Genomic DNA, 27166 nt, shown 5'->3' with positions numbered 1-27166 from the left:
AACAAAAAACAACATGATAAATGTTACAATTGCAAAATTTGATGTGTGGGTTTTTGTGTTCTTCGGAAATGACTACAGAACTGTGAATTAAGCGCCTACACAGGCTGTGTTGCTGTGATCTTAGAATACTGGTTTACAGGAGAATAACTGATTACATAATTCAGACCCCTTTAATTTAAAAGATGATCTCAATACCAAGTGCTGGTTGTTCCTGTGGACCGGTCTGGGGAGGCTGATTAAATTCCCTGGAGATCTAGAAAGGGACAATTTAAAAGAAGTTGAGAATAGTGATCAAACTTCAGTATCTGTTAAACTCAAACAACCCTAAAACATTTAATCAAGCACATGCACATCAGCCTCCAGTCAAAGGCGGATACATTGTCAGTGTATCTAAAATGCAGTACTTGTCAATCATTAAGGTACAGTATTCAGAAGGAGTGTGAGAAACTTACAGAATGTAGGTTTCTTCATGCAGGCATATAAAGTCTGAAACATGGTTCATTAAGATTTTTTCATACCAGTTATTGTGGAAAAAGAACCTGACAAAATAGGGAAAACAAGACAAAAGAAGTCACACAAAAGAGAGAATGAACTGGAGCACCTGTGCGAGTCTGTGAGATGCATGTTTAACTCTTAAAGTGACAGTACCATTATAGCGTTTGTTATAGAAATGAATGTAAACTCAATGTTATTTCTTGTAAATTGTACACATTATTTCAAAAATTGACAGCTCAGAACATTAATATATATATACTATTTCATGACATAATATTAACTGATAGAACATTGAATTGTAATATTTTTAAACATTAAAATATGAGTATTTTAATAATGATGACCAACAAATTATTATGTCAAATATTTTTCAGGACAGGTTCTGTGCATTTCTATTGCTTGTTCTGCACCAGATCAGCCTGAATGTAGCCCACTATTTTTGAAGGCTTATTTGTTTGTGATTTTTTCTAATAGTGAAACTTTTTATTTTAACTTTAAGAATTTAGATTGTGTATTAAAGCACTTTATGAGAAATTATGTGCATTTTGCGCAAAGTTTTTTCAAAAACTAAACACAGATTTTTGTCATATTTTGTCATTTAGGTGTTATAATATTGACTAAAAATTGTATCAAATCGTAAACCTCATATCGTTTGTCGAACCAAATAGTGAGATAAGCATATTGTCCCATCCCTCCTTCTGACCTATTTCTTAGTTTATTTGATTTCACATGAATGCAAATACAAAAACTGTTTTTCATAAAAATGTATGTACAGTGCAGTACAGTTTTGAAGCAGAGTACAAAAGCAATTTGTGAAACCAAAGCTAACTTTACCGCACTGATGCAGATGTTTCAGCTTTAATGTGTGGATTACAGCTCCATCTTCAGTATATCCAACAGGCTGATGACTCCATTCTGTGTACACAATTCTAAAATCCACACCACTATATGGAAATGCAGTGAACCCGGACAAGAGGACTGATGCTCCTAGAGAAGAATCCTAATGCTGTTATACTAATTATCAGCACTAATTTTCCTTCCATTTGCAAAATGGAAAAAAAAAATATTCTAAATAACACTTTATTTTCAAGATGAAGATGGTATAGCAGAATATTTTATCATGCAAAGTAATGAGACAGCAAAATGGTATTCAACACTGAATGATTATCACTGCATACACTAATGTGTCCTGTTTCACATAACAGTTTGATATTTACAATTGCTATTTTGTATTTGCATAAGTATAGTATGCTAGCAGAGGCGCAACTACATGCTGTATTACCTTTACGATGAATCCCTGAAGGCATTAACTGTTTGTGTGACTGAACTTTCTCTGAAATGGCACTTCATAGAATAAGGAGGATCTGAGATAACTTTCCTGATGAATTGCTCAGAAACATATAATCACATCTAAATGTCTGCAAAAGGGTTTAATGAAAAACAAACAACATTAAAGATCAGCTTCATTCAGTTAAACCACTGTGAGAAGCAAAAATATGGGTGTAAGATTGGGTTTTTGTGACAGTATACTGCAGTTGTGGGTGTTATCTAATGCCATATATAAATCACTGTCATATGTAAACCAAAAAAAATTGAAGTGTTGCAAAATGTATTGCGTTGTTTGCTATTTCTAAATAAAACCCAATGTTTGGCTTTCAATGTGTCATCACTGAGGTGAATTTTAATCAGGGCGATTTAATTATAGCCCTCTGTCAGTGGCTGTCCTGTTTGAAACAGGGAAGGAAATGTTTACACACTGTCATCTGATGGCTCACAATGTACTTCCTGTTTAGATGCTTCCCTGTGCGTATTAGGCAAATTCACCCCAGTGAACGGTGTTCAGTTTTGAGGTGTCATAAACATTTCTAGAGGTGAAGTAGGTCTACACATATTTTGTGTGTGCGTTGCTATGCTGATAAATTATTCTGAAAGCATTTCCCATGGAAATAACTCCTGAAATAACCACAGTTATTTTAAACAGTAACACTGGCCCCTGGTTGCACCCAAACATTATGATTTTGAGACAACACAGAACTTCACTGCACTCACACTGATGTTAAAGGAAAAGTTTCACCAAAAAAATAAATAAATCTCTAATCATTTATTCACCCTTATTCTATCCCAGATGTGTATGACTTTCTTTCTTCTCCAAAACACAAATGAAGACTATTGGGAATAATATCTCAGCTCTGTAGGTCCATATAATGCAAGTGAATGGTGGACAGAACATTGAAGCTCCAAAAAGCACATAAAGGCAGCATAAATGTAATAGATACGACTCAAGAAGTAAAATCCAGATCTTCAGAATCAATATAATAGGTGAGGGTTAGAAATAGATCAATATTTAAATATTTTTTTTTACAATAAATCTCCACTTCTTTAGTTTTTTGGCAGTTTGTATTCATTGTGCACACTTGTTGTTTGGGCTGGACAAAGGTGGAGATATATTGTATAAAAAAAATTAAAAAACAACAATCTGTTTCTCACCCACACCTATCATGTCACTTCTGAAGACATGGATTTTACCACTGGATTGTGATTTTTGAATATTGAATGTTCTTGGCACCATTCACTTGCTTTGAAAGGACCTAGAGAGCTTAGATTTCTGTCCAAAACGACATTTATGTTCTGCACAATAAAGAAAGTCATACACATCTGGGATGGTATATGAGAATATTCATTTTGGGGTAAACCATTCCTTTACATTACTAATATAAACATAACTACATTGAAAGTAGCTTTTCAGTTACCAGTAGTCATAGGTCATACATATACAGTATATCAAATGTAATATTCTTTTTTATTAAATGTGACTTTGTAAAACAGAAAATACCAATCTCCATGAGCAACAAAGGTGGCTTGTACAAGAGTACAATAGTGATAAAGCAAAGCAGGGGTCTTATTAATGCTCCAGTTCCTAAGAAACAGCCAACTGAACCCAAAAGATTAACTTTACTGCTCTTTGCAAGCAGAGAAAGAGTGACAGAAAGAGGGAGAGCAGATTGAAAGCCAAAAGAATGCAGGAGAATGGCATCCTGCTGAAAGGATCAGCTGAGATTTATAATTGCTAAAATTAACAGAACTGGGCTCAACTTTGTGTTATTGCAGCAATAATCTCTTCATTTTTTATTTCTTTTTACACAAATAACATAAAAATAAACATAACTGTCTGTAACACAAATACTCTTTATTGCAAAAAAAAATTAAGTACCTTGCTGTTTGGTTTTATCTATAGTCTGGCAGGGCCCTATAACACAACGATAAATTAAGTATCTATAAATGTAGATGTATACAGTAAGAACATCAAGCATATGGAGGCCTATGGTTTGCCTCAATGACAGTTCGAGCAGCGATGTCAATGTCACTATAGAATGCCGTACATAGGATGCTTAATCTAAAACATGTTTTGTAATTCTTACATAAGTATTAGACAATCAGTCTTCAATATCTTAAGTTAATTGAGAGACTAAATGGAAGTATAAAGAATTTTACAAATGCATTTGTCACAAGTGAGCTGTAAAGCTAAAAGAAAGTGATTTAAAATGGTGAAAAGAAAAGAAAATAAATCTGGTGACCAGTTACAGCATTTAATCAATTTACACTTCCCCAAATACGATATACCTACAAAAATCGGATATTCATCATGCATGCATTTACTGGCATCTCCTGGTCAAATCAAGAATATCGTAATTAATTCAGATTTATATATAAATATATCTATAAAAATAATAATAATGATAAAAAAAAGCTATATTGATACTTATAATTGGCATACAAATAAAAACAAATTATTAATAAAGTCTAAAATAATTTTAGATTTAGAGCAGTTTAGCCAGGGTTTGTTTTTATAATAGGTATCAATGCATGAGGAAAATTAGGTCTGTGGTAAACATTACGTCAAGATATTTAGACGTTTTGTTCAGCCAAATAAAATACATACAGTCATTCCTTAAACATGAATTTTGAAGCCGCCCTGTTTTCACAAAATATGTCGCTATCAAGTTGCTACTTAAGAACTACAAATACCACAAGCATATGAGTGAACGCGACTGAGGAACCGGAAAGCAGTAGTAGTTCTTATCTAGCAACTTGTTAGCAACACACTTTTGTTTTTTAACGCGGCGGTTTCAAAATGTATGTTTTTAGGTATAACTGTGTGCAATTTATGTTGTAGAACGAAACTTCCAAGTATCTTTGTGTAATGTTTATCCCAGCTACTATCATTCAAAACCGCCATCGGAAAATCCTAGGAGAACCCATAGCTCGAAAATGCTAATTCTTTACGTTTTTTTGGACTACAACCTTACCAGCTCTTCAATGAATGAACGATTAAAATAACCGTGCAAATATGATATATAATATAAAAAGGGTGGGGTTTTTCTGTCTCTGACCAATCCCAAACCAAAACCAATATTATTTCCGTAAACGTCACATGACTCCTCCCACTAGCGCTCATATTTGCGTGACTGAATACAGCTCGTTGTAATGAAGTTTATAACCCATTATAGATGTTAGAATACATGTTGCTCAATGATTGTCTCATTATGAGGAAGTAAAGCGTTCATTCACATCATGTTTGAATGATAATATTTAAAATAACAGACAAAACTGTGCAAAAAACGTGGAATTATGTTTTTATGTGGTTCCATAGACGCGCACGTGAAACTACTGTATGCACATAGGGATCGTGTTGAGTACTATGAATGTAGTATTCAGTGCATGCTTTTCTTTTCCTCTCAGAAATCGTTTACGTTCGTGGTCATCAAATGCTAGGCCTGAATGGCAAATCGGTTAAGAGACTTACAAAACGGCAAAGAGACTGCCATTGACCTGGCAAAGAGTCATTTGGCAAATTAATTTATTATCTTGATTAAAAAAATAATTCACCCAAACTGGATATTCTCTCATCGTTTACTCAAATGAAGATTTTTTGAAAAACATCTCAGCACTGTAGGTCCATACAATGCAAGTGAATGGTGACCAGAACTTTAAACCTCCAATAAGCTCACAAAGTCAACATAAAAGTAATTCATACAACTCAGTTGGTTAAATCCATGTCTTCAGAAGTTATGTAAAAGGTGTGGGTAAGAAACAGATTCATATTTAAGTTTCCGCCTACAAATTCCGAGGACTTAAATAATGATCTGTTTCTCACATCTACTATATCTACTATATTGCTTCTGAAGATGTGGATTAAACCACTGGAGTCGTGTGGATTACTTTTATGCTGCCTTAATGTGATCATTGGAGCTTCACAGTTTTGATCAACATTCACTTGCATATGGACCTACAGGACTGAGATGTTTTTCTAAAAATCTTCATTTGCCATCGAAAGAAAGTCTAAGACATCTGGGATGGCATGGGGGTGAGTGAATGAATGATGGGAACCTTTTCATTTTGGGGTAAACTATTATTTTAAACACTGTGCTGCACTTTACAGATTGCACTACTTTATTTTATTTCAATGTATGTCATTTTCTTAACTTTTTATTAGTATTTTTTCCCCCACTTTGGCATGCCCAATTCCCAATGCGAGCTAGGTCCTCGTGGTGACGTAGTGACTCACCTCAATCCGGGTGGTGGAGGACGAATCTCAGTTGCCTCCGTGTCTGAGACAATCAATCCGTGCATCTTATCACGGGGCTTGTTGAGCGCGTTAACTTGGAGACGTAGCGCGTGTGGAGGCTAACGCTGTTCTCCACGGCATCCACACACAACTTACCAAGCGCTGCACCGAGAGCAAGAACCACATTATAGCGACCACAGGGAGGTTAACCCAGCGTGACTCTACCCACTCTAGCAACCGGGCCAATGGGCTGCTTAGGAAGCCTGACTGGAGTCACTCGGCACGCCCTGGATTTGAACTTGCGACTCCAGGTGTGGTAGTCATGTCTTTACTTGCTGAGCTACCCAAGCACCACTTTTTACTATTTTTAATCATATTGTAAATTACACTTGTTTTTTTTTATTTTTCTTTCCTTGTTCATTTTTATGTTCTTAAGTGATTTTAAACCTGATTTTGATGTCTTAATATCTATTTTTATTGTGGATGAAATGTGCTATAAGGGATTTTTTTTTTCGTCTTACCCTATCTCTGCTGTATGAGCTCAATCATTATGGCATGCTGAGATATGCAGGAAGCTGATGCAGCCCTGAAGAAAGTTACTGAAGCTTCAGGAAACCAGAATGTTGTTACCAGTAAACTTAACTTGTCAGATACCAAATCGATCAGAGCGTTTGCAGAGAAGGTCAATACTGGTGAGATCACATCTAGATACATTTTAACATTCCTTTATAAATAGTTTGCTCACAAAGCATGACTCTGGCGTGAGGAGAAACAACTCAACATCTTGATCAATAATGCAGGTGTGATGGTTTGTCCTCATGGAAAGACTGCAGATGGTTTTGAAATTAAAATAGGGGTGAACCACATAGGTAAGTTTGTTTGATCTTTGTAAAGATATCAATATTTGTTACATTTTCTTATTTGATTGCAGACTTTTACTGCAGAAATCAGAAAAATCAATCAGAACTGTCTATTCCATTCTGTAGGTCACTTCCTGTTGACATTCTTGTTATTGGATTTGATAAAAAGATCAACGCCAGCCAGGATCGTCACGGTCTCGTCTATGGCTCACCAGTGCGGGACTATCAACCTGGTGGACATTAACAGCGAGAAGAGTTATGATAAAAACTAAGCCTACAGCCAGGGCAAACTAGCAAACATTATCTTGGCCAAAAGACAAGAAGGTTTGTTTTAATATCCCTAAAATGTATATTGACATTATTAAATATAGATGTGATGAAAGCAACACCAACCAAAAACAAAACTACATCATTTAAATGTTACATTTATTGTTACTGGTTGTGTCAGAAACAGGGCTGTCAATCGATTCAATGTTTTTATTGTGTGATTTCCTGCAAGAAAGGAATGTCAGTGTTCTGCCATGGCCAGCGAAGAGCCCGGATCTCAATCCCATTGAGCACATCTGGGACCTGTTGGATCGGCGGGTGAGGGCTTGGGCCATTCACCCCAGAAATGTCAGGAAACTTGCAAGTGCCTTGGTGGAAGAGAGGGGTAACATCTCCCAGCAAGAACTGGCAAATCTGGTGCAATCCTTGAGGAGGAGATGCACAGCAGTACTTAATGCAGCTGGTGGCCACACCAGACACTAACTGTTACTTTTGAACTGCTTGTACGAGCATGACACCACAAATAATCTTTACTAAGATACAGATTAATTAAGATAATTAGCTCAAAATGATATATGTGATAGAAAATACTGATTAGTTCCACTAAAATAATTCACATAATCACATTAGGTTAAATGCTGATCAGTTTAAATTTAATTCACTCAAAGGATATATATTGAAGAGCAGAGGTGGTGATCCAGGTGTCCACCCCTTGATATTTGCTGTTACAATAATATTTTTTAAACATGTACTAATTATACATTTAACAGCTTTTGTTCCACAGGGGAAAATAAAAAGAATATGCAAAAAAAAATAAAAAAAATCACAAAACTTACATATTGACCAAAAATGTCAGCATGGCAACTCTCCCTGGATTGGTCACCATGGCAACCTCTAATCAGCACTGCTCTCCCCCTGACCCAGTCACCATGACGATCTCTAACTGCAGCTCTAGTCTCCTTGTGACCTGTCACCATGACAACATCCTACTGCACAATATTTAGAAGGAAAAGCACAGGAACATAACACTAGCACCACCTAGTGGGAAACAAAATTCTTGGCAGAACATCTAAGTCACTTTTTGGCACCAACAATCATACATGAGATCACACACAACAGTCTCTAAAGTTTACTCAGAATGGAGCCAAAAACATCCAGTGAGGGGCAGTTCTGTAGATGGAAATGCCTTGTTGATGAGAGAGGTCAACAGAGAATGGCCAGACTGGTTCGAACTGACAAAGTCTCCAGTAACTCAGATAACCGTTCTGTACAACTGTGGTAAAGAATATAATTAAAGAATGCTGTTTTGGGAGCACGAGGGGGTCCTACACAATATTAGGCAGGCAGGTAGTTTTAATGTTGTGGCTGATCGGTGTATATAGGCTAGTATAACATTTTATACAACAGGCCCAAAATATTAAGCGCACAAAGTGATAGTAAGTTTCAGAACTCCTCAATGAAAATAGAAACGCCCTCTATATGTGTTTTTGGTTAATTATATGTAAAATACAAGGTTCCTACAGAAAGGTTCATTATTTTTTAATTTACAGCCAGGAAAAGAAGAATTTTAGACTATAAAAATGCATATTCACTATATTGTAGACATTTTACATTTTTAAGACGGAACTCATTTCTATGTATTATTCCAGGCATGGAAATCCCTATTTTAGCGAAGGGCTACTTAAGATGCTGTAGGGCTAGTTTTGAATAGCAGTGAACCAGGTGTGTCGGTCAGACCACCACACAGAGAGAATCAACTTATTGTTATTTATTGTCACAATATGTATGTATCAACATCAGAGGGAGATTTCAGCCTTTACATCAACATTAACCAGTGTCTGCTTAATAAGTGATATTCGCTTGAGGACCGCAATGAACTCTAGAGGGTTTGAGGATTAGAGTCAACAGGGCTCTTTGCAGTATCCAGGGCAATGGGTTTCCTTAGTTTAGTATAAGCCTTTGGAATGGTTGCAGATGAGCATGCTAGGACTGGGTGGAATGGTGAGATGTGGAGGAGGTTGAGCACAATTAAAGGAGGAACATGTAGGGAAGTCCTTCATTGGAGGAGCCTTGACTTAACTAGCAAGGGTTAGATGCATAAACGGGCTGGGTTGTATATCAGCTTGCGTAGGTTTGAATTTGTATGAGTTTGAGAGTGGTTACTCTGCAACAGACAAAGAGCAGAACTCTAATAAGAGCAATCAGACCATTCACATACAAACTATAGGCTGCTCCCTTTACATGATAATTTACATAATGATGCATGAACGCTTGTTATAACATCTTTCATAGCATTTACCATCATTATTTACCCACATGAACTACTATAACATTATGAACATTATAATTCTTCACATTGTAGATCGGCAGAGAAATAGAACTAGCACGGATTAATTAACATGATCATGTAACATTACACAGCCGATAACTTCATAATTACTGAGTGATAACAACGAACATAACTCGGCGTACATAGGAGGATTAATCGTACCCACTCAAATAAGACGCACATGAACACAAGATACGTCCAAACTGAGGCCGATCATAACTTTAATGCACGTCTCAGGCACCTGTGCAGCGCGAACTGATCTCGTGCTTGTGAATAGCGCCACTTCTGAACTCACACGCTACGTGCTTCCAGAATAACAGTCCCAGCCAATCTTAGCGAGACATTTTTCACACCTATATTAAAATTCCTTTTTATATTAAATGTTGGCAGGCAGCAGTTCAGTGCTGTGTATGGTTTATATTAATGGTATATATATATATATATATATATATATATATATATATATATATATATATATATATATATATATATATATCCACTGTCAACTTTGAAAAAGTCTTTTTCACATTTATGAATGGCAGCAGACCCTCAAGCATGTCCCTTTACAGCATTCCAAGAGCCTATTGCTGCACATAGTTTACATGTATAAGAACCTCAGCCGATTTACGTATTTGGCAGAAAAAAGATGAGACATACCTGACCTTTGATCTCTGACTCCTTGGTATTACTAGGGGGCAGGGAAGGTATAAAATATTCAGAATTGGATTGACCCTGACCAAGGCAGTTAGTCTGCCAAACATATTTGTCTTTTTAATGTTTGTTGCCCATATATAGTAATTTTATATATCACTGGAGATTGAGCGCCTTGCACTTTTTCTTTTTTTTAATGTTGATGGTTGCCCCACTCGGCAATGAACACCTATATTCTCTTCGAGTTTTGGCTCAGAATTTGGCTTCTTATTATTCAGAATGATGATTGAAATTAATATTTCATTCTTTGACATAATATTTGTATCACATTTAGAAAACAATCTTGTAGTTATATCATAACTGTAATCAAACTCGCAACAATGAAAAAAAGCTCTTCCTCCATTAAAGTACAACAAAATAATTGTGCTCAAAAATTATTACATTTTATTTTCTTTACAAACATTTCAGGACAATTTGACACATAAGTCACATCACATTGTTACAAAGAGGAAAATTATATGGTGGCGATTTTTAAGCATTATAGTTTCACATCTAGCTCACAATCCTCACTAGTACTCTGTTTTATGAATGCAGTCAGTGAGGACAGTGTACTGCATGGATCAAGTATAGCAACAAGAGGGATATTCACTCCTATCTCTTGAAACAAGCGATTTTGCATCGTCATGGCCAACATTGAGTCCATTCCTAGTGCAGTGAGGACAGTTTCATCACTAAGATCATCAGTATCTACACTGCAAATTTCGGTCAGAATCCCTTTAACACAATCATGCACTGATGACCGAACATCTGTCATGGCGTCCTCCACAGTATTGTTTTTCAGACCCTCCTCCACTAAAGCTGATAGGCGAAAGTTTAAAGATGCATTCTGAGAGAGAACGTGGTTCTTTAGGTTCATAAAATTGAATTTGCAAACCACCTGTTGGGGATTGTTAGACAGTAGGCAGTGCTCTAAAGCTTCATGGATCTCTGACACATCCATTATCATTAGTCCTTTCGTTTCAAGGAATTTTTGAAAATTGTCTTTGTCCATAAGCAGGCCCAGTTTAAGTGGCCCCCAATTTATGGACTGTCCTGCAAGTCCATTGTTACGGCGGTAGTGACAAAAAGTGTCAAGAAATGAATTAGCTGCTGCATAATTGGCTTGTGCTGCATTTCCTATGAAGGAAGAGATTGAAGAATAGCACACAAAGTAATCGAGAGTTGGGCTTTGTAGGGTGGCGAAGTGAAGATTCAGAGCACCACTGACTTTAGGTTGCAGTACTTTATGGAAAAGAGACCTATCAAGGCTTTCGAGTAATCCATCATGTAGCACAGCAGCACTGTGGAACACCCCTCTGATTGGACAAGAGGGAAAATGTTGTCCAATCACTGTCATTGCTTCCATCAACTGCTCTGGCACAGCGATGTCACACCTAAGCGTGAGAATTGTTACTCTGTATCTCCTCTGCAGAGCACTTATATTTTCACATATCTTCTCAGATGGAGTACTCCTCGAGAGAGTGGCAATGCACCCACCACCCCTGTGGGCAATAAACCTAACAGTTTCAAATCCCAAACCAGAAAGGCCACCTGAAACCAAGTATACACCTGCTTTTGAGAACAACTGCATTGGTCTTGGAAGCAAGGGAATGGGTGATATCTTGGTCTTTGAGTCATCACTACCAAGAACTATCAAGTCCATAGTTTTTGCACTGAAGTAGCAACCAGAATGCTCTACAGAATGTAGAGACATACTTTCAGGGGATACGATTGGAAGAATTCTGCTTTGTATCGATGGCCATCCTCTATGCAAGTGCATTCCTTTTAGCCATTTCTGTATAAGAGCTCCATATGCCTTAAGACGTGATTTCTGGAAGATTTGGGAAATCTCAAGAGTCTTGAAGCAAGTACTCTCACTGTCCATCTGAATGGCATCTAATGCAGAATACTGTTGCTCCTGATTGCCACATACTAAGACAATTTGATTTGCATTGGCAACACGGACAATCTCTGTCAAATTCGAGGGGTCATATGGGGGGAGAATGACAAAAAGAAGACACTGCTTTGGATTTTGGACTAATACATTTAGATCAGTCTCTGTGAAAACACTCCAGCCAGATGTATTTGCAATGAGTGTCAGTATCTTAACCAGAGCTGAATCATGAACACTGCAGAAGATGCCTAAACTTTGCTGTTGTTTGGTCTTGGGTAAAGAACTTTGCAAGATCTCCCAGATCAGGAAAATGTAAGAAACACATGGAACGTCCCTTAGAAATTCAAGTCTTTTTATTTTATAGCAAACTGCTTCCGGTATGACAACTTTAGAAATTGCTCGTATGGGGTAACAACAGATAACCTTGTCACCCACTTTAAGTTTGCTGACATCCTTTCCTAAAGCCGTAACAGTCCCGCTAAAATCGAGTGCTAGGAGACTGTGGTTCTGAGTTGTGTGCTCATTCCAGTACATTGTCTGACCAAATTTTAGATCTGAAGTACTAACTGGAAAATAGTCTGATGAATGCACACATATTTTACTGAGTTGAACCTCAATGCTTTTCCTCTCAATAGTGCTGACTGAATTGTCTAAAGGCAAAGCTGATAAGCCTGTCACTCTGTAGGGATCGGCCGTCTGTAAAGTGAACTCTTGTGATTGAAGGGTTTTAGATTTAGCCTGTATTCTCCTTAATGCGGTAATGGGAGTCTGAGTTATCACATTAGAGTAAACTTCACCTTTTTTAATGAAGACCTCTGGGCACTCATGGCTCTTGTATGAGTGAAGAACATGAGCCAGTGCTTTTATGTCCTCTGTTGACACTGTGGAAAGATCGATCAACTGGAAAGAAATGCCTGACAATTCTGCAGCACATGCCCTTGTCATGCCAGATAGCACAAATCCAGGACTAATATTATCAACTGTCCCTTCTGCCAACCTATACGTTATGACTCGGATGGAACTTGCACACCTGCAGCTTCTTAAAGACAGAACAACTTGACGGTAAAGTTCACAGTTGTCTGCCAAATAATCTAGAATTGCCTCCGTTTTGAAATGACTAACATTCTGAATGCCCCAGATAAACAAGATCTCATCTAGATCCAAGTCTGCTGTACTGCAAAGGGACTGCAAGTTTAGGACTTCCAAGGCTGAGCATTGTGTTGAATCAGGTAGAGGTACAAATATTGATTTTGGGTGTAAGTATGGTTTCAAACCTTTGGCTATTCCCAGGGTGTCCTCAAAGACCAAAGCCTTAATTCTGCTGGAAATATTGCTCTCGGCATCAACAGCAACCACCTGATTGTGAAAGAAACATGATTCTCTGATCTGTGCATGTTTTCCCAGAAAATGTATTCTGACGTCTCTCAGCTCAATCAGCACATGCCCTTTTTTGTCAGTGAAACAACCACAAAACTCAAAGCAATCTGACTTTTCTTTGGTCATTCTCATGTACATGAACATATCTTTTTGAGGAGGTGCAGATATAACCATACTACCAATTGCAGAAGGAAACCCTGGCCTGATAGTGCTAGAGGCTGATGCTAAAACTGCAGACATTTGTAAGAAGTAATCCAGGACCACTGGGTGTAGGCAATAATCATACAGATGGTTTAGTAATCCCTTTGGAATACTGACACTGGTCACAGCCTCCATTAATTCCTGCCCATAATGAATGTCTCTCAGCTGTTTGAAGTTGGATTCGTACTCAAATCCTACCTCATTTAGAATGCTGTATACATCCTGGCTTTTAATGACTGATGGACATCTCCTCAAAACAGTGTTCAGGAGAATGGATTGTTGTTCAATGATGGCCGGTCCCCCTCCATGACAAATGAATCCTGATGCATGCACGGCAGAAGAGGACTGTATCTGAAAATTGGTTTTGTCCATGGTTCTCTCTAGTGTTATTTTGAGAGGACGACAGTTCTTAGTTAGAACAAACAAACTTCGAAAGTCAATTGTTAGCTGTAATGAGGAAAGAGGCCTTTTTGGAATAGAAGTTTCAATTACAGATGCAAATGCCAGCTCAACATATAATGCCCCTGGTGCGACTGCTACACCATTGTTCTTGTGCTCCCAAAGGTAGGAGGTTGCACCTGCTGATAGGTTGGACTTGACCACTTTGCTGTTACATTTACTTGGAATTATCAGTGGATGTGGACAGCGAGAGACTGTCTCATTTCCCAGTCTTACATCCTCAAAATAAACCTCATTCTTTAGACACTCAAATTGATACCTTGGGAAAGGGGTGAGCTCATTTTCATACCCTTTGTAGAACTCGTCCCAGTTCACATTGACCCCCAGCTCAAACAGTTTTGATACCATAGTCAGCATTGTCTCATGATCTTTATCTGGTTGCACTGATGGAAGCACTGTGGTGTCATTTCCCAGAATCTCAATGATGTTCCTCTGCAGAGCCCGTCTTGGGCCAATTTCCACAAAGACTATGTTCTTCTTGTTGTTGGACAATGATTTAATTGCTTGTTCAAATGCAACTGGCTTTCGGATGTTTCGTGCCCAGTATTCGCCGGTTATAAAGTCCCCTTGACGACACATCTCTCCTGTAACTGTGGAATACAGTTTGCAATCCATTTCATTCTGAGTTAAATATCCAATACTGTCTTTGATTTGGCCCAGTATAGGATCCATCATATGGCTGTGGTAGGCAGCAGGGACATCCAAGACATGAAGGAACAGGTTCTTGCTCTTAAATGAAGACTGAAGCTTTTGATGCACATTGTCAATAGCTTCTTTATCGCCTGACAGCACACATGACATTGGACTGTTAACAGCAGCTAGGCAAATCTTACTTGTATATGCTGGGAGAATTTCCAGGATGTCTGTGACAGCTATGTTACCAATGACCAGCATCTTCCCACCTGTCACTTTGCTTTGCAGAGCACTGCGGCAGTAGATGACCTTTACGGCATCCTCAAGTGACAGTAGACCAGAGCAATGAGCTGCTGCAACCTCACCCACAGAGTGCCCAAGAACAACATCTGGTCTGATGCCCCAGCGCTTAAGAAGGTGAGCAATCGCAACCTGAATTGCAAAAAGAAGTGGCTGGACAACAATTGGTTTAGAGAAATCCTCGTTGTCATAGGTGTTTGAAATCTTTTGCGTAATACTGGCACATTTGAACTTCTGAAAGTAGTTTTCTACTTCTTTGACCTTGTCCCTAAAGACAGGCTCCTCTTTCAGTAGCTGCTTACACATGCCCCTATAAGTGACGCCATTCCCACAAAATACAAACACTATCTTCAAGTCTTGTTTTGTTGGGGCTATCATCTTGTTCATGCTAGATTTGAGTAGCACTTGCAACTCGGACAGAGATGATGCAGCTAAGACTTTCCTAAATTTGTGCCTCTTGTGGCTTCTTCTGCAAGCAGATGTGTAAGCGAGAGCTTGTAGATCAACTGTGTCACCTTCAGTGATCCTCTGGTACGTGTCTGCCATACACATCTGAAGAGACTGAGCTGTGGCTGCAGACAGTGGAAAACGTTTTAGAGACTTAAGAGTGTGGATGTTAGAAACTGTCGCATGCACATGCTCTCTGATGATGGCGTGAGTGTTGGTGCCACCAAACCCAAAGCTGTTTAATCCAGCAATCTTTTTACTGGAGCCAGAGTAAATCCATTTTTCAGCTCTAGTGGGGATTTTAAGATTGAGAGCTTTAGTGTCTATGCTGGAATTGTCAGTTGAGTAGAACACAGAGGGGACGATGGTTTCGTGCTGCATCATCAACAGAATCTTTATGAGTCCTGCCACCCCAGCTGCAGATTCTGTGTGTCCAATGTTACTCTTAACTGAGCCAATATATAGAGGACCTGAGCTTGAAGGCCTTGCTTTTGAAATTATGTTTGAGATACTACCTGCCTCAACTGGATCTCCTGCTGGTGTTCCAGTCCCATGAGCTTCAATATACTGGACATTTGCAAGATAATCCTCAGAGGAGTAGATCATGCGCAGAAGAGCCTCCTGCTGGGTCATGGAGGGTTTGGTTATTGGTGTGACAGTGTGACCATCTTGGTTTACTGCAGTCTTACTAACGATGCCCCAAACATGATCAAAATCCTCAAGAGCCTGAAGGGAACAAAATTTTACCAGCTTACTTCAAAGAAATATCAAAAGACTGTCACTAAAGTAGTAATCTATTACTGTACATATCTCATTTCACTTTGAGACAAATATTGAAAACTTAAAAATAGGGATGCATGATACCGATACTGGTTTCGGAATCGGGTGCGATACCGCGCTCATACTTGTACTCGTAAAAATGCTCTGATACCAAAAACAGGTACCATCTGATGTACGAATGTTATTACATAAACTTTCAGCGCACAGATTAAAATCATGTAATGTCCTAGTGAGATTATTTAACAGCAAAAGCTGCAATTTACTAAGAAAAATATATAGTTTGCACATGCAACGTTTAAAATGTGGAACCGGTGATGTGCAGGCATAGAGACACAAACTGTTCATTCCTTTAGAGATCCTTGGCTCATACACGGAAAACATTATTACGAGCATCGCGTGCTCTGTTTGTAGCAGATGACAGCAGGCAGAGCACTAATTCAAGTCATATACAGACTACATAATTATTTATTTAAATAGCAGCCTTTTGCAGTTAATCACTGTGATTCACGTGGCTTTTCCGGATTTGGAATCAGCAGTGATTATGTCAGAGCTCCTTGGTCTAACAACACAGAAACATTTAAAGGGAAAAAGTATGACAGAAATAGATCACTACTGTATAGTTATACTACTACTACTACTACTACTAATAATAATAATAAATCAATAGTAATTATATTATATTTAAGCAATATCTCACACCTTTGATGATCTATTTTGCAGCACTTTTTTAAAGAACTCCTATGTTGTATTTAGGATTGTGCAGTGAGGTTCTGTATAAAATCACTTCATTTTATAAAAATAATACAATTTCATGTTGAAAATTAAGTTATACTTTCATTTGATTAAAGTTTTAATACATTTATTTACTTAAACACAATTTTGATGAAAAATTTAAATAAAATGCTGATATTGAGTTGAAAAAAAAAAAACAGGTATTGGAATCGGTAACGGTACTCATTCTCAAAAAAATGGTATCGAAAATATCTACCTTTTTCAAAGGCTTCAGTAAGACTATACCACAGCCCTCTCCTCTGCCATATCCATCTGCAGACTGGCAGAAAGGTTTGCTTGTGCCCTCAGGCGAGATCATTTTCGCCTTGCTGAGTGCCACAAAGACTCGAGGCTCAAGGATGCAGCTGACTCCTCCACACAGAGCCATGACACAGTCACCTAGAGATCAATGGATGGTTAACAGTGTGAGTATCTAGCAATATCTAGCAAGTTTAAATACATTGTTACAAAAAGCATTTTGGAACTAAAATGTATACATTTCTTTACATTGACAAATATCAATAAATTATCAAACTTAATGGCATCTGTAAAACAGTAATGCAAGACCTTTTCTCAGAACTAACATGCCAACAGTTTTCTTTTACAAATTTGTCAAATACTTTAAACCCACTGATTGCAAAGTCCATTCAGTGGATGTATGAGGTCACATGTAGGTCTTAATATTAACTATGGACATATTTCACTAAAGGCCAAAGTATACTGCGGTTGCCCGCGCTGCTGAACACTCCAGATTTTCTCAAAAAGCGGTCAGTCCTCATCCTGTGTGCATTGTTGGTGCATGGGCCCTGCCATTGGCTATGCTAAAAGAGTATCACAAAGCAGTCGTAGTGTGCATGCTTCGAAAGCGTTTATATTTGCTGGTCAAAAGGAGTATACTTTGAAAGGCAACATGGTCGACCAGGCAAGATTCGAACCAGAAATTAAAAAAGTAAGTATACCTGGGACTTAAGTATGACAAGTCTCAGAGTGTTTAAATACTTTCTGTCTTACATCTATTGTTTTATTATTAAAAACCAGACTTCTTTTTGATAAATGTATTACTTAAAGTATGCTTGTGCTATCTTTTTTTAATACAGGCTACTTGGTTTGGTATTTTCTTATCTGATACAATGACATTCATACATTCGTAAGTGCGGCTTAGGCATCCAAATAAGTTTTGATGCCACCATTGTGATTTACCTTGTCTGATGGCCTGACAGGCAGAGTGAAGGGCGACTAGGGATGAAGAACATGCACTGTCGATTGCAAAGGAGGGTCCAGTGAGGTTGAAGCTGTAAGAAATTCTGTTGGCGGCTATACTCATGGCAGTTCCCGTGCCATTATAGTGGCTTATTGTGCTGGGGCTGTTGTTTAAAAGTGTCTCATAGTCCCTGTTCATAAGTCCTGAAACCAAAACATGCAGATAACAACATATGACATCAATATAAAGAAAAGCAAAAAATCTGCAGGAAAGGTGATTTGCTCTACTGTTTGTATTGAATGTATTACCTATGTAAACTCCTGTTCTGGTTCCATTCACTTTTTCCAAGGGTATACCAGCATCCTCTAAAGCCCGGTACGCACACTGCAGTAGCAATTTCTGCTGAGGGTCCATATAATCAGCTTCAGCCTCACTGATGCCAAAAAACTTGTGATCAAACTCATTGAATCTGCAGAAAAAGGTAACCATCAGTTTAGAAATTACAAACATTACATCCCTCAAATTCTTTGTCTATAAACTTATGATACTTACCCATCAATGAGAGCAGCTTTTGTAGTCTGCGTTTTTCCCATTTCGCTCTCATCGGGGTGAAACCACTCTGATGTGTCGAACCTCTCATCTGGAATCTCAACAACACAGTTCCTGCCCTCCACAAGAACTTTCCAGAAATTATCGATACCCTCACCTGAAGAAGTTCAAGTGTGATAATTCATGAACCGTTCATTCATGCACATTTCCCAGAATATCTTCAATTACATGTTAGAGTACAAACATTAGAATAGTACCTCCAGGGAAGTTGCACCCAATTCCAATGATGGCAATATCCTCATCCATTTTGTCCATTTCTCATGTCATTTTGCAAACTCTGCATAAAAATAAAAAAGCAAAGGACAGGAAATCCCCCCCAAGAAGAGAAAGAAACTCTGAGCTCTTCTTACTGGGGAAGCTCTGCTGCTCTCCTCATGGTTGTGACTTGTATTCTTCAGTTCCCTACATCATCCATACAAATTTATAAAGCTTTCCACGGGTGAAAGCAGATGAGAAGACACGTTTCCTAAAAACAAAAGGGTCTTTAGATGTGCAGTCCTTGCACTTAGTGTAACCAGTTAATTGAGGTGGTTTGAAGCAAAAGCCTGTAATTGCAGGCTTGAGCAGAGATGGGATAATACTGATTGCAGTTACCCCTTACTGGATACAACAAAGCTATTGATAAAGCAGCTACTCAAATAGAGTGATTCTCTATAATCATGATTGCTTTAATTGGAATCTCTGAAGAAACAAATAGCAAATAAAAAAGAGGAAGAAGAATCTGTAGTCCGTGAAAATCACCAGCTTGAAGATCTAAGATGCTAATGACTATCTTAGAGCACCTAACCCGATACCTGTGATTATAATACAATGGCGTTCATTGTTTTTTGCCAGTCTCATTTTTTGGCCTTTTATAATAATCTAAGTTTTCTTATTTAAAGTAATTTACATGTAATCCAGGGTTTACTTTCTTAAATTTAGGAAAATGACAGAAGGGTTTTCTATTTTCAATAGATTTAAAAAACTTATATAATTTTTTTTTTATTGATGGTAATAGATTGATTGAACATGGTATTCATTTTAAAAGAAAAGTGTCACAACACTTATTTATACGGTGCAGTCTAAACATGCTCACACACATGGAAAACTGAAACAGTGACAGAATTAAAAATTGTATTCAAATAAAAAACTTGATGAACTGAAAGAATCTGTAGATCAGAAATAAATACTGACATTCTAGTCACATTAAAAATTGGTTTGTGGTTTTATGTTGCATAAGTATTAGATTTGTACTGCTGCGATTGTGTTGTAAATGGGACTTTCTGTGATACACAAAATCTCTGGATTTTGATTATTTTCAAGCACAATAAATTCTGGGATCATTTACTCACCCTCATTCTGCTCCAAATCCATATGACTTTCTTCCTTACAAATGTACAAGAGAAGTCACCATTTGCTTTCATTGCATTTTTACAATTAATGAAAGTGAATGGTGTCAGTGGCAGCTAGTTAGAGTCATGCTTACTAAAATCTCCTTACCTGTTCCAAGGAAGAAAGAAAGCCATATAGGTTTGGAGTAACGTTAGGGTGAGTAAAATATGAAAAATTTTGATTAATGAGAAAACTATCCATTTAATATTAACATGTGTTTCAGATGATTGGGTAACAAGAATCATTAAATTTATCCTTTTTCACTTATATACTTGGCTTCTAAAAATTGAGCCACGTTTACTTGATTAGTAGCCATTACAATAGAGTTCACTGCTCAGGCATACATACTGTTGGTATCAATTTAACAATGGAAAATATCTGAATATCTGTTAGTATAGAGTCAGCTTGAAAGCCAACTAGTTGCATGTAAAATTAACAATCTGAAGAGAGAGCTAAAAAGTAATTCAAAAGACTTTTGAAAGCTTATAACAGATTTTATATTTACAGAAATTAGTTTATATCTTAAAATGTAAAACGTTTCAACCATATACAGTTAGTACAGTACACAGCAAAACGAGACAACGTTCCTCCAGGACCATGGTGCTACATAAAAACAACAAAGGACCAACACAGGACCACATGAGACTACACAATGAAATAAAATACCTATATAAAATACCTATATATATATACCTATATAAAGTGCATGTGCAAACATGTGCAAAAAGTACGGGACAGTACAACAAATTTCTGACAATGAACAGGACAATAGACACAGTGCAGCGCCGACCAGTACACAGTAGTACAAAAAGATGACAGTTTCTAAAAACGTAAATATAACATACTATGAGATAGTGTTCTATGCACATAGCAGTTATTGAGGTAGCAGACAGTTATAAAGTGACAGTAATTAAAATGCAACTCAGGACACGTGTGTGTGTCAAACCAGTCTCTGAGTATTGAGGAGTCTGATGTTTTTTGGAAATGAGAACCTCACTATCCTATGCAGGGCTTTGCGGTCCGAAACGGTGCAAGTCCCAAACCAGGCAGTGATGCAGCTGCTCAGGATGCTCTCAATAGTCCCTCTATAGAATGTAGTGAGGATGGGGGGTGGGAGATGTGCTTTCCTCAGCCTTCGAAGGCTGAGGAAGCTTCAGAAGCTTCTTTGTGCTTTCATATGAATCCTGACAGAGAAAATTAGCAAGTTACATTGTCAGTCATTATCACTGCAAAAGATAAATTGGGGGGTCACATACATGTAAAAGCACACTGACTTCCTGTTCATCAGCTGCCAGAGTCTCCGGGCTATGGTCCGTTAAGTCATTACAGGTCATAACCCCTAGCTGGAAAGCATAGAGAGGTGTGTGAGCAGCAGTTACAGACACAAAATACATTTAACAATGGCTTTTCACACATAAAAAAATTAAAACATTGTGATTGCAACATAAACCCTGAGGTTAGAGATGGATGGAAGTGTGCGAGTGACCCTGCATGTGCACAGCTCATTTCAGAGCGTTGAGTGAACTTAGCACAGAAAAAAGTATTAGAATGAAACCTAGATTTAAGTCTGTTCTAGAATGTAAGTAGTCACACAACCTTTCTCTAATGGCCTTTAACATGTGGATGTACTCAAACTGCCTCTCCTAATAGCCATATACTTTTTTGTTCCTATTTTGAATGAACTTATAATAACTTATAACATTATAAATACATAAGAGATAATGTAGTCAGCTAGTCAGTCATAATTGCAAAATAATAAAATACAAGGAATATGCAATAAAATATAATAATGATCTGTTTCATGTAAATGTAATGTTTGTTAATATATAATCAAATAGCTTGAAATGCTATTTAAGCTATTGCTATTTAAGCTATGCTATTGTTAAATTGTATTATTTTTATAGAAATAATAATAACAATAATACTTTAAATTGTTTACCATTTTTTTATATGTGATCTGGCCGATCTTGTCAATTGGGATGATCAGTGAAAACTTGGTGTTTCATAAATGGGAAAATCACTATTTGTTTCACATATAACACATTTCAGAATTGCATAAATACACTAATACCTTAATACTTTGGAGGACACATGGAACCCGTTATACCTTATCATTCATCCCAAACCGTGTCACCATCATTTGTTCTATTTTAGTTGCTCCATCAAAATCACTTGATGCTCCTGTATGAGAGACAAATAAAACTTTAAGGTATCTATAGGCCCTACATTAAAGAATATGAAGTAGACAAGAGTGAATTGGGGACATCTCTCACCAGTTGTGATGTTCTCATTTCCAAAAAACAATTCCTCAGCAACTCTGCCCACCATAATGACATCCATCTGAGCCAGGAGCTGGGCTTGTGTCTCACTCCAGCGTTCGTTCGCTGATAAGTGGGGACAACTAGACCCTTTGTCCCAGGCACATCTAAACGTATTCAGCGAGAGACGCGGATATAAACAATGATATAGTGAACAACAGAGAGAGCTGTTGGGGTAGCGCACGTTGATGGAATAACTGTCTGCACCACCCCAATGAATTGTTGATTCAGGTGTACCCCAACCTGAATTGTTGTTTTAGGTGTACAGATGTCTTGCTGCTGTGTATAATAGTTTATGTTGTTAAAATAACATAATGTTCAATCATGTACTCTTATGAAACTTCCCTGGGAGCACTATTGAAATATTTTGGAGGTGGGGCACAACCGATGCCACTTGCCCCAAGTGCCAGTGATACAGCTGATGATTAAACAGCAGGTGAGTTTTCAACAATCCCAGATCAATATATTTATATGGATAAACATGCCTTTTGTGAGATCTTTTTTTTGTTTTTGACAGGCAGTTACATTACCTTCTAATATGCATCTAACATGGCTAGCTTTTATTAGTATAATAATAATTATTATTATTATTAGTAGTAGTAGTATTGCAGGCAAGGAGCATTTCCCAGCACCTGCATCCACTGATCCTATGTTCTTTCCATGTCTGTTTCAACCTCAGCTGATGTGGCAGGTAAGTTTATAGCACAACAGCCTTTGTATTTGCTCAGTTTACTGTAGAATGTCCTGAGATTAATATTTATAATTATAATTATTAATGCAATTTCCTTATAGGTCCTTCTACTTCTTGTGGGTTTACTACTGTTACAATTAAAAATCGTTGAAGGGTAAAAACATGCCAAGCAGACATTGGTATGATGTAACCAATACAGCTACAACTAATACAATTGATAATGGGTGTGTTAGATTTATAGTGTGCGAATAATCAAGCACTGACAATAGTCAATGGTATTGGTGGCACCGAGGGGCCCCCGAAATCAAATTCTGCTTTGCGCCCCATAAAGGCTTGGGCCGGCCCTGTTCGTGGGCACTCACAACCTACAATTCTTTGTTTCAACAGAAATGTCTTAAAAAAGTAGGACAGATTTTACCATAAATATGATGTTCAAACGCAAGTAATGTTAATTCCCAAGTTGAAGTACCTCAGTGCAGTTATGTATTATTTTATTAATATATAATTAAAATAAAGATATTGTCTAAAAGTACACCTGTAAAATCTATATTTCTTTTCTCTTTACATCTTTATAAATCTCCTAAAATTGACCTAATACATTCCCTTCTAAAGGAACTTTGTTACCGTCTCACTGGAAGCGCTCGCGCATATTAAAGAGTGGCGTGCTGTCATAGCAACCATGTTACGTCCCGTTTCTGTTTGTCCTACGAAGGCTTAAGGAGCCTTCAAATGACGCAATATACCTAGCGCGCAGCCTTCGAAAGGAAACACAACCTATATTATTGATGCTATGCTTCGCAAGCACCACTAATAAAAACTCTAAACGTTTGATAATTAAAAAGTGAGTATTTTCTGATTAATCTGTTTATTTTTCTTGCCAAGTTTGTTTTACATAAGTGTAAATGTATGTCTATAAAGCCCCTATTTGCACTTTTTTGTAAAGACTTGAAATATTATTTAAATACTCTTTGTACCTCAAACAACTCAAAAGCATTGAAAACCATTGCACTATGTAATTAATATAATGTCTTTGCATTATTGTAAAATATATCTGTAGTATTGTGTACTATGTGTACCACTGGCTTGTTTCTGATAATAAAAAAAAAACATCTAAACGCTTTTTAGCACCATCTAATGTTACTGCCTTTGTGCAGCGCAGATCCCCGGATGTGCGTCTGGCTTTGTTCATCTATTTAAATAGCTAGCTGATTGCCTGGTGTAAAAGGCACAATTATACAATTATTATTGTTTTAAATATAAATATTGCGTGTATTTTCCATTTAAGGCCAAATATTTCTGAAGTTTTATTTTTGGTTTTATAATGACAATATAACAAAATGAAAGCTTACTGTGTTGAGATGCTAACTAAGGAACTAGCTTAGCGATTGTTTAGTTTTACTTCCGGGTCCATTCGTTTCCACCATATTTAGCAGCGTAAATTTCGCGATTTTTTTTTAAATATTATAATTTTTTTAAAAATTGAGTGTAAATTTATAACGTTATGCTTTGTGTTATATTACCCTTGAATTAGTTTTAAATAATTAATTACCACAGCTGCTGAGAGACAGTAATTTTGGCATCTTCTCCCATTTTACTGTCTTAATCCACCGCTCCCTCTATTTAGTTTAATTATTTATTTAAATCCTGTAAAGCCATTAAAATGTAAGAGTTTTTTTCTTTTGGTCTAGGAACAAATGAGTAAGTGAAAATAATATTTGCTGTGATCTCCCATTCACCATGTATGTGTATATATAGAGAGAGAGAGAGAGAGAGAGAGAGAGAGAGAGAGAGAGAGAGAGAGAGAGAGAGTTATGAAAATAGAGGTATTTTTTCAGTACATTGCTGTAGCCCGAGCATTATTTCCTGAATTTATACCCTATATATAGATTTTGTAAAAGATCTAAATCAAGTGCAGCTGTAAAAATATTTAAAGCCTTTTGTCATCGCGCTCTGTTTTGCATTAAAGTACTTCCGTGTCCGGCTCAGAGACTCGTTGGAAGTTGTAACGGGCAGATTATAAACAGCCGCTCCCTGATTCGACGCTGTTTTAAAAACAATAACTACACATCTAAAGCTCTCCAAGCGGCTGTGATCGCTGACATCTTTTATCTGTTGAAGTTATTTGAGTAATATCGTATGTCCGATATACAGAACCTCCAGTCTTTCGGTGAGTTACAACGTCTCGTGCGCGAGTTTACACAATGCGTGCATGAGAATCCATTTGAACCCTTGTGCAGTGTATAGTTCAAATTATTAAAACCATCTAGAGAACAGAAATCATTTGAATGCATTTAAATATAATGGTGAAAATATTTTTAGATCAAGCTATATATATGTATATGTAAATGTGTGTGTTTTGTTGTGTTTTTTTTCCCCTCGCGGGCAACCGTCCGTCCCCACGACTACAACAACTTCATTAAACGTACTTCGTTTTTATTTAAAATCTAAGAATGCCAAAAGATCTGTGAGGGTAAGGGGTAGAGAATAACAATAGGGCATTATTACAACAATGGAAGTCTATTGGGAGTCCTGAACCTGTATAATAGTCTTCAATCCATTAAACTTTAAGAGCATTCATTCTCAAAATATTGGTCAAGCAATCAAGAGTACATAAAACGCTCCTGCTTTGATTTCCTTCTGGTTCAGTCCTATTGTGCAACATTGACAATGAATCTTCAAACCAGTGCCTTTATTAATCTAGTACTGTAGCTATGATACCTGTAGATGCTTCTGTAAGGTTGTTCATATGTTTAATTTGTCTTCAGCTGATGTTTAATGGTTAAATTTGTCTATTCTGTCCTTTACCATCCAATAGATCCCTTTGCTGATGCAACTAAGGGTGATGACTTGCTCCCGGCTGGGACAGAGGATAAAATCCATATAAGGATACAGCAGCGGAACGGCCGCAAAACACTGACCACTGTGCAGGGAATAGCAGATGATTATGATAAGAAGAAGCTGGTGAAAGCTTTCAAAAAGGTGTTTTCCAATATTCCATATTGTACCCCCCAAAAATCTTAATTTTTTGTCATGGACTAATCTTGGACTATGTTGTTTTATAGAAATTTGCCTGCAATGGTACAGTGATTGAGCATCCAGAGTATGGAGAGGTGATTCAGTTACAGGGTGACCAGAGGAAGAACATCTGCCAGTTTCTGTTAGAGGCAAGCATCTTTTTTTTGTCTTTCTAGAATGTATTAGTTTAAATTGGTTCGATTCAATTGCGGCCCAAATCTCGTAGTGTTGCTAATATTTGTTTTCTTGTTTTACAGATCAACATCGTAAAGGAGGAACAGTTAAAGGTTCACGGTTTTTAAAATGATTGAAAAGGGCTGCTCCAGCATGTAGCAATCCTAGTATGTTCATTGCAGGGTTTTTTTTTTTGACCATATGCTAACAATACTGACAGCAGGATAAATCTATTTTTATTTAATTTTTTGCAGTCATTCCTAGCTCAAATCTTAACAATGACCTCAAGCAGGCCGCTAATTCCAGGCTGGTCTGATTTAGACTCAAGTGTTTTTGTTGCTGATGCTAGTTGATGTTTTACGATGGACACAATTGCGAGATATCTTTTTATTAAAGACAATAAAGTTATGTGACTTTGCACATTTGTGGCTTTTTTTTTTCCTCACAACCACCAAACATTTGCTGTTTGTGCATGGGTCCAGTATAGTTGTGTAGACTCTGACAAAATAAGTGAACGCAAGTCATTTGATGCCCTTAATGAAAGGGTTATCCATGCAACCTGCACAGAAGTTATTCTGTTACTATGGCTGGTTAGGTGTTGGTTGAGGCCAGAGACTATTTAGCAGAGATGTGCCACTTCTATTTATATGATGGGAGAATTGCAAAGCTCAATGGTCAACAGATGTAGAAAGGAAGTCATGCCTTGTAAAAGAGCCCC

At 37.4% G+C, this 27166-nt stretch overlaps 2 protein-coding genes and 1 pseudogene across 2 annotated transcripts; 2 read left to right on the top strand and 1 right to left on the bottom strand.

Annotated features, from left to right (window-relative positions):
- The first annotated feature begins 6596 nt into the window (after positions 1–6596).
- On the top strand, positions 6597–9566 carry LOC127635030 (retinol dehydrogenase 12-like; annotated as a pseudogene).
- A 1140-nt stretch (positions 9567–10706) lies between these two features.
- On the bottom strand, positions 10707–19134 carry LOC127635029 (phenolphthiocerol/phthiocerol polyketide synthase subunit C-like). Its single transcript, XM_052114824.1, has 6 exons — positions 19077–19134; positions 18823–18976; positions 18579–18739; positions 18270–18473; positions 17287–17468; positions 10707–16244 (listed from the first exon to the last, which is right to left on the bottom strand). Exons 1-6 carry the CDS (start codon positions 19132–19134, stop codon positions 10707–10709), a joined length of 6297 nt encoding a protein of 2098 aa, XP_051970784.1.
- A 6103-nt stretch (positions 19135–25237) lies between these two features.
- Positions 25238–26860, top strand: LOC127634854 (eukaryotic translation initiation factor 1b-like). Its single transcript, XM_052114578.1, has 4 exons — positions 25238–25426; positions 26075–26238; positions 26322–26423; positions 26532–26860. Exons 1-4 carry the CDS (start codon positions 25396–25398, stop codon positions 26574–26576), a joined length of 342 nt encoding a protein of 113 aa, XP_051970538.1. The 5' UTR covers positions 25238–25395; the 3' UTR covers positions 26577–26860.
- Positions 26861–27166: the final 306 nt, after the last annotated feature.

Source organism: Xyrauchen texanus, chromosome 42 (genome assembly GCF_025860055.1).
Source record: "Xyrauchen texanus isolate HMW12.3.18 chromosome 42, RBS_HiC_50CHRs, whole genome shotgun sequence".
NCBI lineage: Eukaryota > Metazoa > Chordata > Actinopteri > Cypriniformes > Catostomidae > Xyrauchen > Xyrauchen texanus.
The sequence above is the reverse complement of the archived record's forward strand: the minus strand, read 5'-3'. Positions and strand labels throughout refer to the sequence as shown.